The sequence below is a fragment of the Mercenaria mercenaria genome, chromosome 9 (genome assembly GCF_021730395.1).
Source record: "Mercenaria mercenaria strain notata chromosome 9, MADL_Memer_1, whole genome shotgun sequence".
In the NCBI taxonomy this organism is placed as follows: domain Eukaryota; kingdom Metazoa; phylum Mollusca; class Bivalvia; order Venerida; family Veneridae; genus Mercenaria; species Mercenaria mercenaria.
Window position 1 is genome coordinate 46,645,929 of NC_069369.1, and position 15,480 is coordinate 46,661,408.

A 15,480-nucleotide genomic window follows, 5' to 3' on the forward strand; every position below is an offset into this window, starting at 1 on the left:
TATCGTTATGGAAGCGAATATCGAATATTGTTCTGAAATCGAATGTCCAATGTCGTTCTGAAATCGAATGTCCAATGTAGTTCTGGTATCAAATGTCCAATGTCGTTCTGAAATCGGATGTCTAATGTCGTTCTGGAAGCGAATGTCGAATGTCGTTCTGAAAACGAATGTCCAATGTCGTTCTGGTATCGAATGTCCAATGTCGTTCTGGTATCGAATGTCCGATGTCGTTTTGGTATCGAATGTCCAATGTCGTTCTGAAATCGCATGTCGAATGTCGTTCTGAAATCGAATGTCCAATGTCGTTCTGAAATTCAATGTCGAATGCCGTTCTGAAAACGAATGTCCAATGTCGTTCTGAAATCGAATGTCCAATGTCGTTCTGGTATCACATGTCGAATGTCGTTCTGAAATTAAATTTCGAATGTCGTTCTGAAAACGAATGTCCAATGTTGTTCCGAAATCGAATGTCGAATGTCGTTCTGAAATCGAATGTCCAATGTCGATCTTATATCAAATGTCCAATGTCGTTCTGAAATCGAATGTCCAATGTTGTTCTGAAATCGGATGTCGAATGTCGTTCTGAAATCGAATGTCCAATGTCGATCTGGTATCAAATGTCCAATGTCGTTCTGAAATCGAATGTCCAATGTCGTTCTGGTATCGAATGTCGAATGTCGTTCTGAAATTGAATGTCGAATGTCGTTCTGAAAACGAATGTCCAATGTCGTTCTGAAATTGAATGTCGAATGTCGTTCTGAAATCGAATGTCCAATGTCGTTCTGAAAACGAATGTCCAATGTCGTTCTGAAATCGAATGTCCAATGCCGTTCTGGTATCGAATGTCGAATGTCGTTCTGAAATTGAATGTCGAATGTCGTTCTGAAAACGAATGTCCAATGTCGTTCTGAAATCGAATGGCCAATGTCGTTCTGGTATCGAATGGCCAATGTCGTTCTGGTATCGAATGTCCAATGTCGTTCTGAAATCGAATGTCCAATGTCGTTCTGGTATCGAGTGTTCAATGTCGTTCTGAAATCGAATGTCCAATGTCCTTCTGGTATCGAATGTCCAATGTCATTTTGAAATTGAATGTCTAATGTCCTTTTCAGTTTCAATGTCCAATGTCGTTCTGAGATCGAATGTTCAATGTCGAAAGTTTAACTTATTGCCAACTTCACGCTTCAAATGTTCAATGTTGTTCTCTTATCCAATATTCAATGTCGAATGTCGTACTTCTCGCCAACTTCACACACTTATATCTAAATGAGAATTTAAAATATCGGGACGACCTTTCCCAAAGAGGGGGAGTATGTCGCAGTGTCAGATACCCATTTTATTTTTGTATCTGTCTATTGTATAATTATACTGTCCTTCCGTGTTGTCTATGGTAAATGTCTTATCATCCCATATTTCCGATATTCCTATACATTTCCATTACATTCATTCATCTGTCATTTTCATTTTCGTATCTATTAACCATGGTGACGGGCCTCAAACGTATTTGACTTTCCCGCACTCCCATGTCATGCATGCGCACTTCAGTAAATAGAGATACATGGTAATACTCGTCATTTTTCTTGCCTTGTCTTACGACAGTTTCTTAGTGCCGTTTTGCGTGCCTTTACAGGTAATTGTCGATTTCATTGATTGTATTATTCATTTGTCTTCCGTTTCATGTCATATATGTATTACTTTTGTTGGAAATATGGAATTACGCTCACTTCAGTAAATAGAAATACATGGCGATACTTGCCATTTTCATGATTTGTCTAACAACAATGTATAAATGCTGTTCGTGACTTTACAGGCAGATGACCACATAAGTACGCATCCAACCAAGGGCTTAAGAACCAAGACTACGGCATATAATTATATCATACAGAATCTTATCAAGCTTCAGAACTGATGTTGACCAGGTGCTTTTGACAGCGATTTGATGATTTCGTGTTGTTGTTTACATCGCACAGACTCTTGCCGAGAAGCCCCCGGCGATCAGTTAAAATGCAATATACACTCCAGATATCCATAAACTTTTAAAATTCTAATATAAAAAGAGGAAGTTACAGACTTGATAATTATCTAAAATACTAACACTACATCTCAAAAATCAAAGCCCTAATGCCAGTAGAAACTACAATAGCGCCAGTTAAATTGGTTGTTGCGAAAACGGTATGAATATTAGTTGCAACTAGTAGGAGCAGAGGGAGACGTAGCACTACTATTTTAGACAGTACTGTAGATTTAGTAGTACTTGCTGCAGTAACTACCACAGGAAAGGAATCTAGACACAGTGATAAATAAAGCCAACCAATATGAGTCCCCGATATAGAAGTATGTAAAAACTTTCAAAATACTTACAAATGATATAAAAACACGCTCAAAACGAAGACTACTATAACGGCTATCAGTATCAAAATAATATTCATATCCCATCTTGTTGGTACTGCAGCAGATGTTGCTGATGTTGTGTTTGATCCGAGGTAGTTAACTGATATGAAAAAGAAAAAACATAACACTGACTGTAACATAAAACTGCTGTTAATGTACTGAATTCTATCGAAGAAATAGTACATTGCATTAACATAATATTGGTATTTCTACAAGCAAGACCAAGTGAAAATTACCAATTGTTCAACAAAAAATATTTGTTACACGACACATTATATGAGAATTTGGGCGAAAATTATTAGAAATCTGGCTTTAAGTCTATTTTATAACTGAAAACGTACCACTGCCGTTTTTATTGATTAAATTAGCAGAATTAGGCGAATGACCGCCACCGTCAGCAGCTTTTGTATGGCTTGAACCAAATTGAAGATAAACCACGAGAGCAGCCAATAATATAATAACTGCTATACCGAGCAATATCTGAAAAGACATAAAGTAAAGTTTCTTTGAAAAATTGAGTATTTTATATGCATATAAAAGATATACAATACAAAAATAAATTATAGGTATAGCAGAGTATTATGGCGTTTTGAAATATCAACAAAAGAATAACATAAGATAACATTTCATTTTGTTTCCGCTTACCCCCAACCCGCCCCCCCCCCCCGCCCCACCCCCCCGCCTTTTTTGAGAAGGGCTTCGCCATCTTGGGCTCAGACAACTTCATTACGGATAGTCTTTCTGCCAATGTGTGTTCATTTGTCTTTAAGTTAATCTATTTAAAAAATCTATTTGTCAATAACAGGCCAACAAGGAACAGCAATTCGTAAAGAGTATTAACACATATATTTAATAAATGATTATGTAGATTAGAGATTAATACGTTAATGTGCATTAGCTAAAATAGACTCCCGTCAGATAAATGATGCGTAATGCATGTTATCTTGTTTTCCTTTATTTTTCTTCTGTTAGATTCATTTTCATACTATTCATGAATGCATGTTTTGTAATCTGCACTGCAATATACTCCAGAAGACTGTGGAAGGAAAGTGCAAGAATGATGTGTCTCTATATGTATGTTAATCATTTGACAAAAACATCGACTGCACGTACTTCAGAAATATTTTAATACTGCTGGCTGTACATGATGTTAAGTCAGATTTTCATAAATGGTAAACCATACACATATAAACATTGTCTTTGTTGTCAGTTAAAGCATATTTTTATTAAAAAGAGTATAGTATGAATTATTTACAATGCAACATTTCAGGAATTGGACAGAAAGCTTTATTAGCTTACAGTTGTCCTCTCCTTAGTCTTTGTTGTTAAAGACTTGTGATATTGTTTCTTTTCCCACTTAATTGTGTAGTTGCGAGGGAAGTAAACTAAAAAATATATCTTCTTGAAAGCACTTCCCTAATGCAGGACAGCTAAAACTTCTATACTTTATCTATTTTATGACTGTCTTTAAAAAAAATTAGGTACTGTCTATATACACACTGCTAAAAATGAAAATGCCAGAATAATATGCGGTCTTACAATGTGTAAGGAATATGTACCAAAAGTGCCAATTTCTTTAAGAAATATACTAAATGTATATACTATACACTATGACAATCCTAAGATATGGGTTGTTTTCCAATATGAGCTCGTTTTATGGGGTGGTGAAAAAAGTTGGATGTTCATAACAGCCAACTTTTTTCATAACCCGATTTTCATGCTGTATTGTCAGTACACAATTCATCTTGAACTAAAGTGTGACAATTAGGTTCTACATGGGAATGATATATACATATTGATCTCTTTTTATACTTAGCAGTTACAGTCCGATATTTATACTCTCACCCTGTATAGATATCGCCAGTAACATCTACAAACCCTATAAACGACTGTATTCCCCCTCGTCCTGTTGCGACCGATCAAAACAATAAAGTGATTACAGGTAAAATGATAGCAAAAAACTTGAATGATCACTGATTTTGTCCAGAAATTGTACATTGTGGGCGTCAAATGTATTGTGGGCGTCAAATGTACATATTTTTTATCATGGATAAAAACCAGTACTGGTTTGGTAAAATAAAATAAATCCATTGCTTAAATCTCAAATTTGTTTATAAACGTCAATGAAAGAAGATTTTTCTTTATTTAACTTCTTTATGCATTAAGGGATTTTGAAATAACTTGGCACAAATGTTCATCATAATGAGACGATATGTCCGCAAAGACTTTACTTTCTAGAATTTCAACCCGTTGAAACCGATATATCATCGCAAAGCACACTGCGGATGGACATACAGCCGTCGTGTTTAGTTTCCTCCGTGATTCGACCGTATTTCTCATACATTTACACTTACCAAATAACACACAGCTTTCGACTTAAATGTTTCTTTAAATTTTCTGAGTGACGAGGTAGAATTCGCGCCATTTTTTAATCAACGGATGTGGATTGAGCCAAGCTTTTAGGCTTAGCAATGAAAACTAAATCCACAAGGACAGATTCCCGGCGGCGTATGCAAGCGTTATCACTGTAAAATATGTTCACTGGTCCTGTTTTTTTTCCATTGAAATTTATGACGTGCATTTCGCAAGTTACGTCAACGCTGCTTAATGATTATGGGCCGCTGTTTTGACGACGTCCGTATAGCCAGGGAGTACGTTCCTAGATGACGTCGTAGTTGTTCCGTCTGTTGAACGGAATGGCCGAGAAGCTGACTTTGATGTCAAATGTAACAAAATGTGTGCAATTTATGATATTATCTTGTTTACAAATGGAAAGGTAATAAAATTTAAATATAAGAAATGAAACTTTTTCGGTGCTCATGCGAAATGTATGACAGAATGCCATCAGCTAGTGAGATTCGTGGATTTGCCGATCCTATTCTGTCGTCCATTTCGCACAAACGCCGAAAAAATATTTCATTTCTTAAATGGGAAATAACGGTCAAATCACGACAGGTATTAAACACGATGACTGTATGTCCAACTGCAGGTTACTTTTGGGTGCAATAGTTTTTAAAAGGCAGTGGGTACGATTACAGTACCGTGGTCCTAGCCTACGATTCTAGGATTATGGAAGTTATTCCTAGACAGCCGTATTAGGATGGATCATTTTGTTGGTAGACGGACAGACAGACATACACACGGACCGACGGACGGGGATAAAACTATAGTCTCCTGTTGCCGCATCTCATCGACATTTTGAAATAGGTACCATTTTTTTCGCGTAACTTCAATAGGAAATTGGCAGACAGTTAATTTCTTGCATGACATAGTAGGAACCCTGTAGTACGGGGGCCAGTGAGATCTATCATGCACCCTCTCCCCTCCCTAGACTTTTTTTCATAGGTACCAAGTTGTTCGGCAGGACCAACTCTTTCAAAATAAATAATGTTCCCATGAAAAACTCTTTTGAACTATGTATGATTTCACTGTTTTCATGGCAACCGTTCACTTTTGAAAAGACGACCATATAGGTATTAATCAGTCATATCTTGGTTAATTTTGGTGATAAAACAATAAAAATGGTTTCAAAATGGAGCTAAGACATTGGCCTTTGAATAGTATCATTTTTATGTTAATTAACTAATTTGCATATTCATGAATATTAATGAGAATGTAACAAAATAACAAAATTTTGTTAAAAAAATATCAGTTTCTGTGTTTCAAATGAATTTTAATGTATCAATCAGCTTTGATCTTGTCTTAAAGCCTCTCAACGTTTTTTTTTTTTTTTTAAATATATTATTTTGTTACTCTTATGGCATATTTTTTTTACTCAAAACTGGAATTTAAATAAAATGACCATACACCTGATATTTTCAGTCTTCCTATGAATAAAAGTCAAGTTTTATAAAAAGTACTATTTTAATTCTAGGAAAAGTAGCGTTATAAGAACATACAAACAACTAACCCTATCTCGATCGGATGAATCATAGGGTCTTGAGTCAGAAATCTGGATAAGGCCTTTGCTCTCCATGACGATTCAATTAAGAAATTAAGACGTTGTGTCTAAAGTCAGCTTAGTAGAAGTAGACTTACACATGTACAATGCAAAGAACTTAGCACTTGCCTGTAGAGAACTGAGTAGTTCCGGTACAGAATCCAGGGACACTATTTAGGTTAACTGCTCAACATTACATGACTGAATTTCTGTTGCAAAGCGGTGCTAAACCAAAACTAACAAACAAAAGAAAATATGCAGGTATTTAAAGTAAAAACTTTAGTTTTTAAAACTTTTACCAGGTTGACAAAACTGTTAGTGATACAAAATCAAGATATAAGAAATATATAAAACTTTACAAATATGAAATAAAGATGACTATTGTAGTCAACTGGAACCATTTACAAGAATGACAGAATGTACATTTTTTTGTTGATATCTTAAATTGTATTATGTGTTGGAATATTCCTGCATATCCCGGGGCATTAAGACAAACATTATTAAGAGAAACTAAGCATCAATCATAACAAATAAAGTTCCATTATCAATTAAGGTACGTACCAAAAATTATGACAAAGGATGACCTGTCTTTGATGAAAATTTAAACTGTAGCAAGAAACTCGAGAGCAAGATACAATTTGCTTTAGAATCAAAGTGTAATTAAATGTCATTCATAAAAAATAAAGTGATTTTTGAGAGCCTATAATCTTCGTTTGTCAGTTGCTTTATTTTATAAATAATATGCTATAAAGCACAAATTATTCATAACAGCTAATTAACAAGAGAGCAAATGTGTTATATTAGGTAACATTAAATTGAAAACAACTTAAGTCACATTTAAATTTAGACAGGCAGAATGTGACTCTTGTAACAATGCTGCCTCATATTGTGTGCAGTTCATATTTTTCAGACATTTCATCTGATTTAAAATTCAGATTTTAACTAATCCATGAAAGTGTACTATAACAGAACACTCTTTAAGCTGGTGCTGGGGGTGTTAGGGCAGTTTCACAATTCACTACATCTAACGAACAGACATAATCATTACTTTGCTTGATTGTGTTGCTCTGCGTCGAAATGATCATCTTAAAAAAAAGTTGCTTTCACAAAAATGTGCCATGTAATTGTTGTAAAAAGTTTCCTAGCATTCACTTTCAGTGTTGTTAGATTTTCCGGTCTTTTTGGACCATCTTTACTCAAATAGAATTCCTTTTAAGCCAGTGGGCGTTAGGTGCTTTTCACACTTCATTACCTCTCATTAACAGACATGATCCAACTGAGATTGCTATAAATTTGCTTGGGTGCGTTCTTTGCCTCTAAAGAATCTTCTTAAAGTCTATCGCAAAATGTTTTCATCAGCTCTGAAGTGTCGTTCAGCGTGTCTTTCAAAAGGCATGCAGTATCTTGCTAAAAGTTTTGAATAGCATTATGTGATTGTTCACATTCTTGACTGCATTTTGCAATTTTATAAGTTCAAATCTGACGATTACTTAAAGTACCTGAATAGTTCATTTATACTTTTATTTTTTGTTCAATGCAGCTTTACAAGAGTGAATAGTTCATCAGTAAGCCCTAAAATATCTCAATACAATGCATGTGTTTCTGAAGCTAAAAAACAAAATGCTTTTTTTATCTTAAAAGAGTTAGTCTTGCCGAATAATTTGGTACCTCTGAAAAAAGTCTAGAGAGGAGGGAATGCATGGCCCCCACCTACTGTGTATACTTCCAGTTTCTAATTCTGTATTTTATGGTAGTATATGTCTGTAAAACCAACATGGAATACTTGCATATAAACGATTCTGAGGTATACAATTCATTATATAATTAGGTAGGACAGCGAGTCACAGACCCTCCACCCCCATCCCAATAGATTAGTACATGCATAGCACGACGGTTTCGACATTAAATGACATTATATACATGGCAATAATCAAAAGCAACAATTTGATATGTACTTTTTGTTCTATTTACGTCATTAAAGGACAAAAATCGCTTACTGCCTTACTGCAGTCGCAAAAAGGAATACAGTTTCAGTCGCAAATATCAAAATTGGCAAGTCGGCATACAGTGAATGTTTTTTTTTCCACCGACTAGATAAAAGGTAAATTCTTTCAAAAACGCAGCATATATGCAACATCTTATTTACATATTTTTATGAAGTATCCATGCTAATTTCAGAAAAGATCATGGATTATTGGATTGCAAATCAATAAGACGTGTTAATTATCAGTATCGTGACTTGGCCAAATGAATTTTCATGCAATGAGTGTGATCAGTCAACATTTTCTCAGCATTTTGTAAACATTACCTGTCTATTTCATCTATCATATCACCATATACACACTTTTATGTTTAAACTTATCGTTGAACATACATACACATACCGTTTAAAGCAAAATTTTAAGACGAGTTCTTACCTTCGGCCTGCCTGTTTATTGTTTTGATCTGTCGCAGCAGGAAGAGGGGGGAGTACAGCTTTTTATAGGGTGTGATCTAGCTGTTAGATATAACACCCTAATTTTTGTACTCTTTCGTGATCGGCTACGCAATCTTATATGTCAGCTAGGGGTCACATATGCCATGGAAAACAAGACGAATTTTAGCTCGACTATTCGAAGAATAGGGGAGCTATCCTACTCGCCCCGGCGCCGGCGTGATCAATCTTTATTTCAGTCTTTAGTGCAATGCAACTATGTAAAATAACAAGACACAATAATAAAGTTTAAATCATTTAACTCCTTAATTGAATATATCATAGTAAAGAATCGGGATTAATGAAATGAATATGCATCATCTAAAAATAAACTCCCGCCAAAAACATTTACGTCAGAAAATTGTCCCTGGTCACGTGATTTTATTTAGCTGCTGACATTTCAGACTTGCATTTTTCATCCTTGCCTTCTTGGTTTGTTTTTCGAAGGGTAAATGCATGTAGACCTATAAAATTTCTTTGTGTTCAGTGTGCAAGTATTCAGATTATGATAAAACTGTTAATACTTAGATTAGTTCGTAAATAGTTAGATCTAAATTTGCATCTTTTTCTCATTGCATTATGAAATATTTGTAACATTATGCTAAAACAATATCCCTTAAATATATTTTTATCCGCTAGAAGGAAACTTTTAAAGTAAATCTTGTTATTATTATTATTATTATTATTATTATTGTTATGCTTAGTTTACACATACTTTATTTTAGGTCGATTGTGAAGAAGTTTTACAACTTATACTTATCACTTTCGACACCTCATTCCTGATGGAATCAATCGCCGCGATGGTATGAGGTATTATTATGCTTTCCAATGAAAAACATATACTGAATGGTTAGATTAAATTTTTCCGATAAGGAAAGCCCCACCCCCCCCCCCCCCCACATAGATATTGTTGCTATGTATCACAAGGTTTTTCCAAAATGGCGGATACACATTATGCCGCTAGGACTCATTCTCTTTTATAAAGGATCTAAATCTTCTCAAATATTGTAAAAAATCAAAAACCTGTCGGATCGCGCACAAGTTTTTAGTGTGCCTGCTGAAGGAATGTCCCACAGTTTGAAAAAGTTAAACTTATGTCAGAAGGTATCAAGGTTATCGTCCGCTACGAACGATAAAAGGAAGCAGATGGATTGTTACATCGACGTTAATCACAAGTATAAAGTGCCTGTTAAGCCTTAATTGATAATACATGCAAGAGTAACAAATCAGCCTGGTGTTAACGTTTTTTCAATATGCGACACACTTTATTAATGTCCTCGATTAAATCATCTTATTTGATCAGCCAATGCTTTCTTACAAAATGATATTTATGAATCTGAATGGTTATTTGATAAAGAAGCCATGCGTTCATTTAACGAAACAGGCAATTGAGATTTGTTTTAAATCAAGAAAGTTAAGAAATATTTGTCTATACATCGTCACGTAATTTTCTGCTCATTGCGATATTAAAACACACACGCACACACGCACACACATAATTCCGAAATAGATACATAACAAGTTGAAAAAGAATGCAAAATCACCTTCTTCCGAATGTATGCTGGCTCCCATGAAAAAAATGGTTAGAAAGATAATTCATGTATCAGAACCAAAACATCAGCTTCAGTTACTAGCTACAATTTTTATTTTTTTCTGATTGTGGTAACGTAATCAACATTATTTCATAACAATCATACTTCGTTTCATCTAGCATCAAGACTTATACATAAAATCTGTTAAGTTTTGCTAAAACTAATAATAATAATTCATAGGAGAAAACCAAAAAAATTAGTTTACGATTATTTGGCATCAAAATTCAAAATATGTAGAGTGTGGCCGAAATTTGGAGATCGCCGTTCACATGTATATGTTTTATTTGCCTTATATGAATTTCGTTCTCTCGAGTGCATCATCGACAGAAAATCCTGTGACACCTGTCTGAGAACCAATTTAAACATAGTTGTAATTTTTTGAAATGATAAACTTGAAAAATGAACATGCTACATGGGTTTTCTCAATTATTTATAACATGTGGTCACTTCTTTTCATATTTCTAAATGTCATATTTACATTTTATATGTAACGCTTCTCTTTTTTTGACACAGAACAGTGAAGAGAACGTAAATAGGTTGAAGGTCAGTGATTTAAATCCTTCTTTGTTTCATATGAAATACGACAACTTCAGGTCGTATTTACGTATCTTAACAGAACATCACTTTTTCCTACACCTATTTTTCATGAAAGTTCTTTCACAAATTAACGAAAATATGAATAGAAAATAGGGTGTTATATAGTTCCTAGTGAAATGCCAGTCAGTTGTTGTCTGCTACCCTAAAATGGCGAGTATTTGCGCTTGTCAGCTCAATAAATACCTACTTCCGGTTTCGATCTGCAAAACTTGTCATGTGGGGTTTATGAACATGAGAACCGTCTCATTTTATGCAAAATGTATTCTGGTAGTGAAAAAGTGTGAGTAAAGCGCTCATTCTACACTTATTTGTGCAATAAAACCCGGGAAAATTAGAATCTATTTATTATGGACAACTTTCGACTACACCACGGCAGCACATTTTCGACCGAATTACTGAGCTTATTCCTGTAAGAAATAATTCTTATTAAATTTCATACCATTTTTATCTGTATTTTTAAGAACTATGTAACACCAAACATATTACCAAGTTTCATTGTGAAAATTCGAGATCTTAGAGAAATATAGACATTTAATAGAAGCCATCCCCTACCCTACCCTACCCATATACTGGGCTAAATTTAAGTCCTATGGTCGCTTCATTATAAATTTTAGTAAAAGTTTCACTTGCTTGCATTATTCTTCACTTGTATTCTGAAATATCACTCATTCCGTCTTGAATAAGACTCGGATGGGTGCATTTTCTGACATACTGAAGATAAAATATCGGCCATTTAATCCCAGAAATCGCTGCAGAAATAGGCTAATCTACTTAAATTTTGATAAAAATTCAAAATAAACAATCCTTTGCAAAGATATTTTAGCTTTCCAGATATGTATGTAAAGAAGTGTTTTCCTGGTATTCATAGACATGTAAAAGAAACATATGCCGTATATAACATGATATAATATTTTTTCCTAACATCAGAAACCTGTCAAACATCACAAAACTGTATGATGTTCTTTACCTGTGCTTTGATGAGACTAACTTACGTTGTGAAGTTGTCAGTTATTTGCGGAGATCAAGTCGGTGCTGGTAGAGAATCTAGAAGCATACAAAACTTACAAATTTAAAACTGGCTGTCGTTGTATCTAAATTACTGTTGAAAAACGTCGTTTAACTTAAGGTGGAATGCGCCTAATTATAAGTTATTGGATACCGTTTTAAAGTTTTGTTTAACATAAAATTCAGCAGATTCCTCATATCATGCATTTCATTCTTGATATAACTTTTTTCTCTGCAAACCTTGAAACACATCCGTTGACAACTTGACGTCTTTTTTTATGAATAATTATTTCACGTCCGTCAGACTGTTTTCGTAAATCGCTCTATTCATTCGAAATATCAATTTGTAAGTTACTCATCATATTTTCATTTAAAATATCTTTGAAAGGGTGTATTATTTGTGGAGATCAGTTTAACGTTTAAGTAGATATTTACGTTAAAGTGACGTCAAAACGACAAGTACGACGTTGAGTTTTGAATAAAAAGTTTGCTTTAATCTTGTCTCAGGTAAGACCCAAATGATAGAATTTGAGAAAAAAACTAACACGATGATGAAAATTTTACTTTCTGTCGATTTAAAGAATGATACTATGGGGTCAGCGAATTCATTTTCGCGTAAATTGGCATTGCGCTACCGCAACCCTTAAATCACAACATAGCTTTTAGTTAACGTGTTTTTATGGTATACCTCTTTTCTAATCTTAAGTATTTTACACTCTCATTCATCAGTGGCTTACTTCAAACGTAACGAATCATGGTACGTGAGAAAGAATCATTTCTTTTCAAATGATGTCTTTATAACTGTAAAACTTGGGACTTCAGTGCGAATTAGTTTCAATGCAGAAATGTTTTACATCCGCCAAAGCGACAATTTTGCGTAAAATACTGATCATGTTATTTTTGAAAATCGCTTTAAATATATTTTCTATACAGTAATGGTTACTTTTTCATCTTTTTCTTATTCAAAATACCCATAAACAAGTTTTCCGTTACAATAAACTGCATAAAGGAAGAATTTATGCATATGCAATTGTGCATATAGCTCTTAGTCTTCACACTTGAAACATCATTATTGTAAAATATCATAGTTCCATATAATACAACAAGTTCAAATATTTTTAAGTTAATGATTTCAGACGTATGAGCAATTACTTAGCCACCCCGCTATGGGAGTAAAGTTGTTTGACTCTTGTTTTTTTCGTTATAATCCCTAACCCTCTCTAAGCACACACGGACGCATATCCCAAGGTCTTATACTGTTTCGTTTCTTACTTCTCAAGCCAAGTAACATCTGACCATGAGATAAATTGCCATGAGCCCGGTTAATTATCTGCTCCATGCAAATAATCACATATATTGACGGCAGATTTCTAAAGGGCAGGGTTAATTTTTCATTCTTTTGAAAGTTTATGCCACAGGCGCTATTTGATTTAAATCATAACTAATCATGATATATGAGATACTATCCCAAACTTACGTACATATACGCGTTAGCGTATCTTTATAAACTTCCGATGAGTGTACTGCTAAAATTTTTGGAAATTGTTACATTCTTAATGTTGACACCTCAGACGCTTATTGAAATAAAATGTGAAACCTTGTAAATACGAAAGCAAGGGTTGCAAGCTTTAGCCGCCGGTCCTCCGTACAATGTTACGATTCTTGAGCCGCATATATAGATAATGGCAACATTGAATTACACTTGTGTTAAATTAACCGTTGTTGAATTACAGCGGGTTTCAGTCACAACCGCTACTTTTTTCCTTTCTGTCTTTAACCCTACCAGCTGAGCTCAGTAGAAGGAGCGCAGATCTATGAATCGTGAGTTCAATCCTGGGATACGGTAACGACTTGAGAGAAGGCAGTGCCCGAATTAATTCGTCCTCCGCCTCTGATTTATGTCGTGAAGTTGGAAGTTACGTGCTGAGAATGCAGAATCCAGGAACACTGGTTAGGTTAACTGCCCGTCGAATATAGAAAACAGCGCTAAATCCAAAACAAACATATTTCTTTTTTTTTATTTAATGGAATATGTGACAGTTTTAGTAGAATGTTTACTCGTATTTGTGACGTGTGATAAGTTTCTGATGTTAGGAAAAAATATTATATCATGTTATATATGGCATATGTTTCTTTTACATGTCTATGTGAATACCAGGAAAACACTTCTTTACAAACATATCTGGAAAGCTATAATATAAGATTTTTAAACAAGATTTCAATTTGTACGAAAGATCTTACCATTAAAACACAAAGCCGAGATATTTCAGGTCCTTCGTCTTGACTCTACAAAAAAGAAATGAATAAAATATATACCATACGTCTATATTCTTCTAAAAACTGCATTTATGAACACAAAAATATCATATGTAGTTTTTAATTAGCTTGTTAAAAATGAAAATATATTCTGTTTCATATTAATTATGTTGAGCCTTTCTTCCAAATACGACTCATGTATGTAGAAAACTTGTCTTTTTGCAAAGTTTTACCTTCAGAAATAGGTTTTTGGACCTCTTACTTTAGATAGGTAAGGTTAGAATTCATTAGAGAAGCAAAAAATATGATAAAAATAAGAGAATTAAAAACAAAAACAGATGACACAAAAAGTGAGACCAGTAAAAATCCGAAACTTTACAATTTTAAACTAAGTGTAAACTTAATTGCTCAGTTTCGATAAATTGATGTGTAATGTTAGCACTTAGAGCATCCCGTCATCAATAATATGAGTGTTAAAACTCTACGGGTCACAGTTTTGACCCAGACTTAATGAAACTTGTCAGAATGTTACCTCAGTGATTTCGGAGGAGTTTGTATGTGGGTCAACTGGGTCAAAAGGCATTTATTTATTTATTTTGTTGGGTTAAACGTTGCACCGACACAATTATAAGTCATATGGTGACTTTTCAGCTTTTAATGGTGGAGGAAGACCCCAGGTGCCCCACCGTGCATTATTTCATCACTAGCGGGCACCTGGGTAAAACCACCGATCTCCCGTAAGCCAGCTGGATAGCTTCCTCACATGAAGAATTCGACGTCCCTAGTGAGTCTCGAGCCCACACCGATGAGGAGCAAGTAATTTGAAGTCAGCAGCCCACGGAGGCCCCCGGGACAAACACCAAGTCAAATAGTAGTAACAGGTAAACGTTGTTAATACTCTAGAATCAATATTTTCTACCTTATCCTCAGAATGTTTGTCCCTATACAATTATTATTATACCAGATTTATATAGCGCCCTTTTCATGGTAAACACGTTCAAAGGCGCTTTACATATAGCAAACGCAGCCACAGGTGGGAGACACTCAAGAGCATCTCAGAAATTTCCAGTTCCTGGACCGGGATTCGAACCCCGGACCTCTGGATTGGCAGTCAAGTGTGTTACCACTAGGCCACCGGCCCACCTATTAAGTAATACACATAGTTTGAAAGTGGTTACCTCAAAATAAAAATCTATGTCACAAAGTTAAATAATAGAAAAACATTG

The 15,480-nt window shown here is 34.6% G+C and overlaps 1 protein-coding gene across 2 annotated transcripts in view; it reads right to left on the reverse strand.

The window, feature by feature from the left end:
- Positions 1–15,480, reverse strand: part of LOC128559507 (uncharacterized) — a 162,568-nt gene that overhangs the window by 61,494 nt on the left and 85,594 nt on the right. For both annotated transcript variants that reach the window (XM_053551332.1, XM_053551331.1), the window contains exons 6-8: positions 14,240–14,284; positions 2,733–2,871; positions 2,362–2,491 (exon numbers count right to left, since the gene is read on the reverse strand). In XM_053551332.1, the coding sequence (XP_053407307.1) occupies positions 2,362–2,491; positions 2,733–2,871; positions 14,240–14,284 (314 nt within the window). The remainder of the gene's footprint in view (positions 1–2,361; positions 2,492–2,732; positions 2,872–14,239; positions 14,285–15,480) is intronic.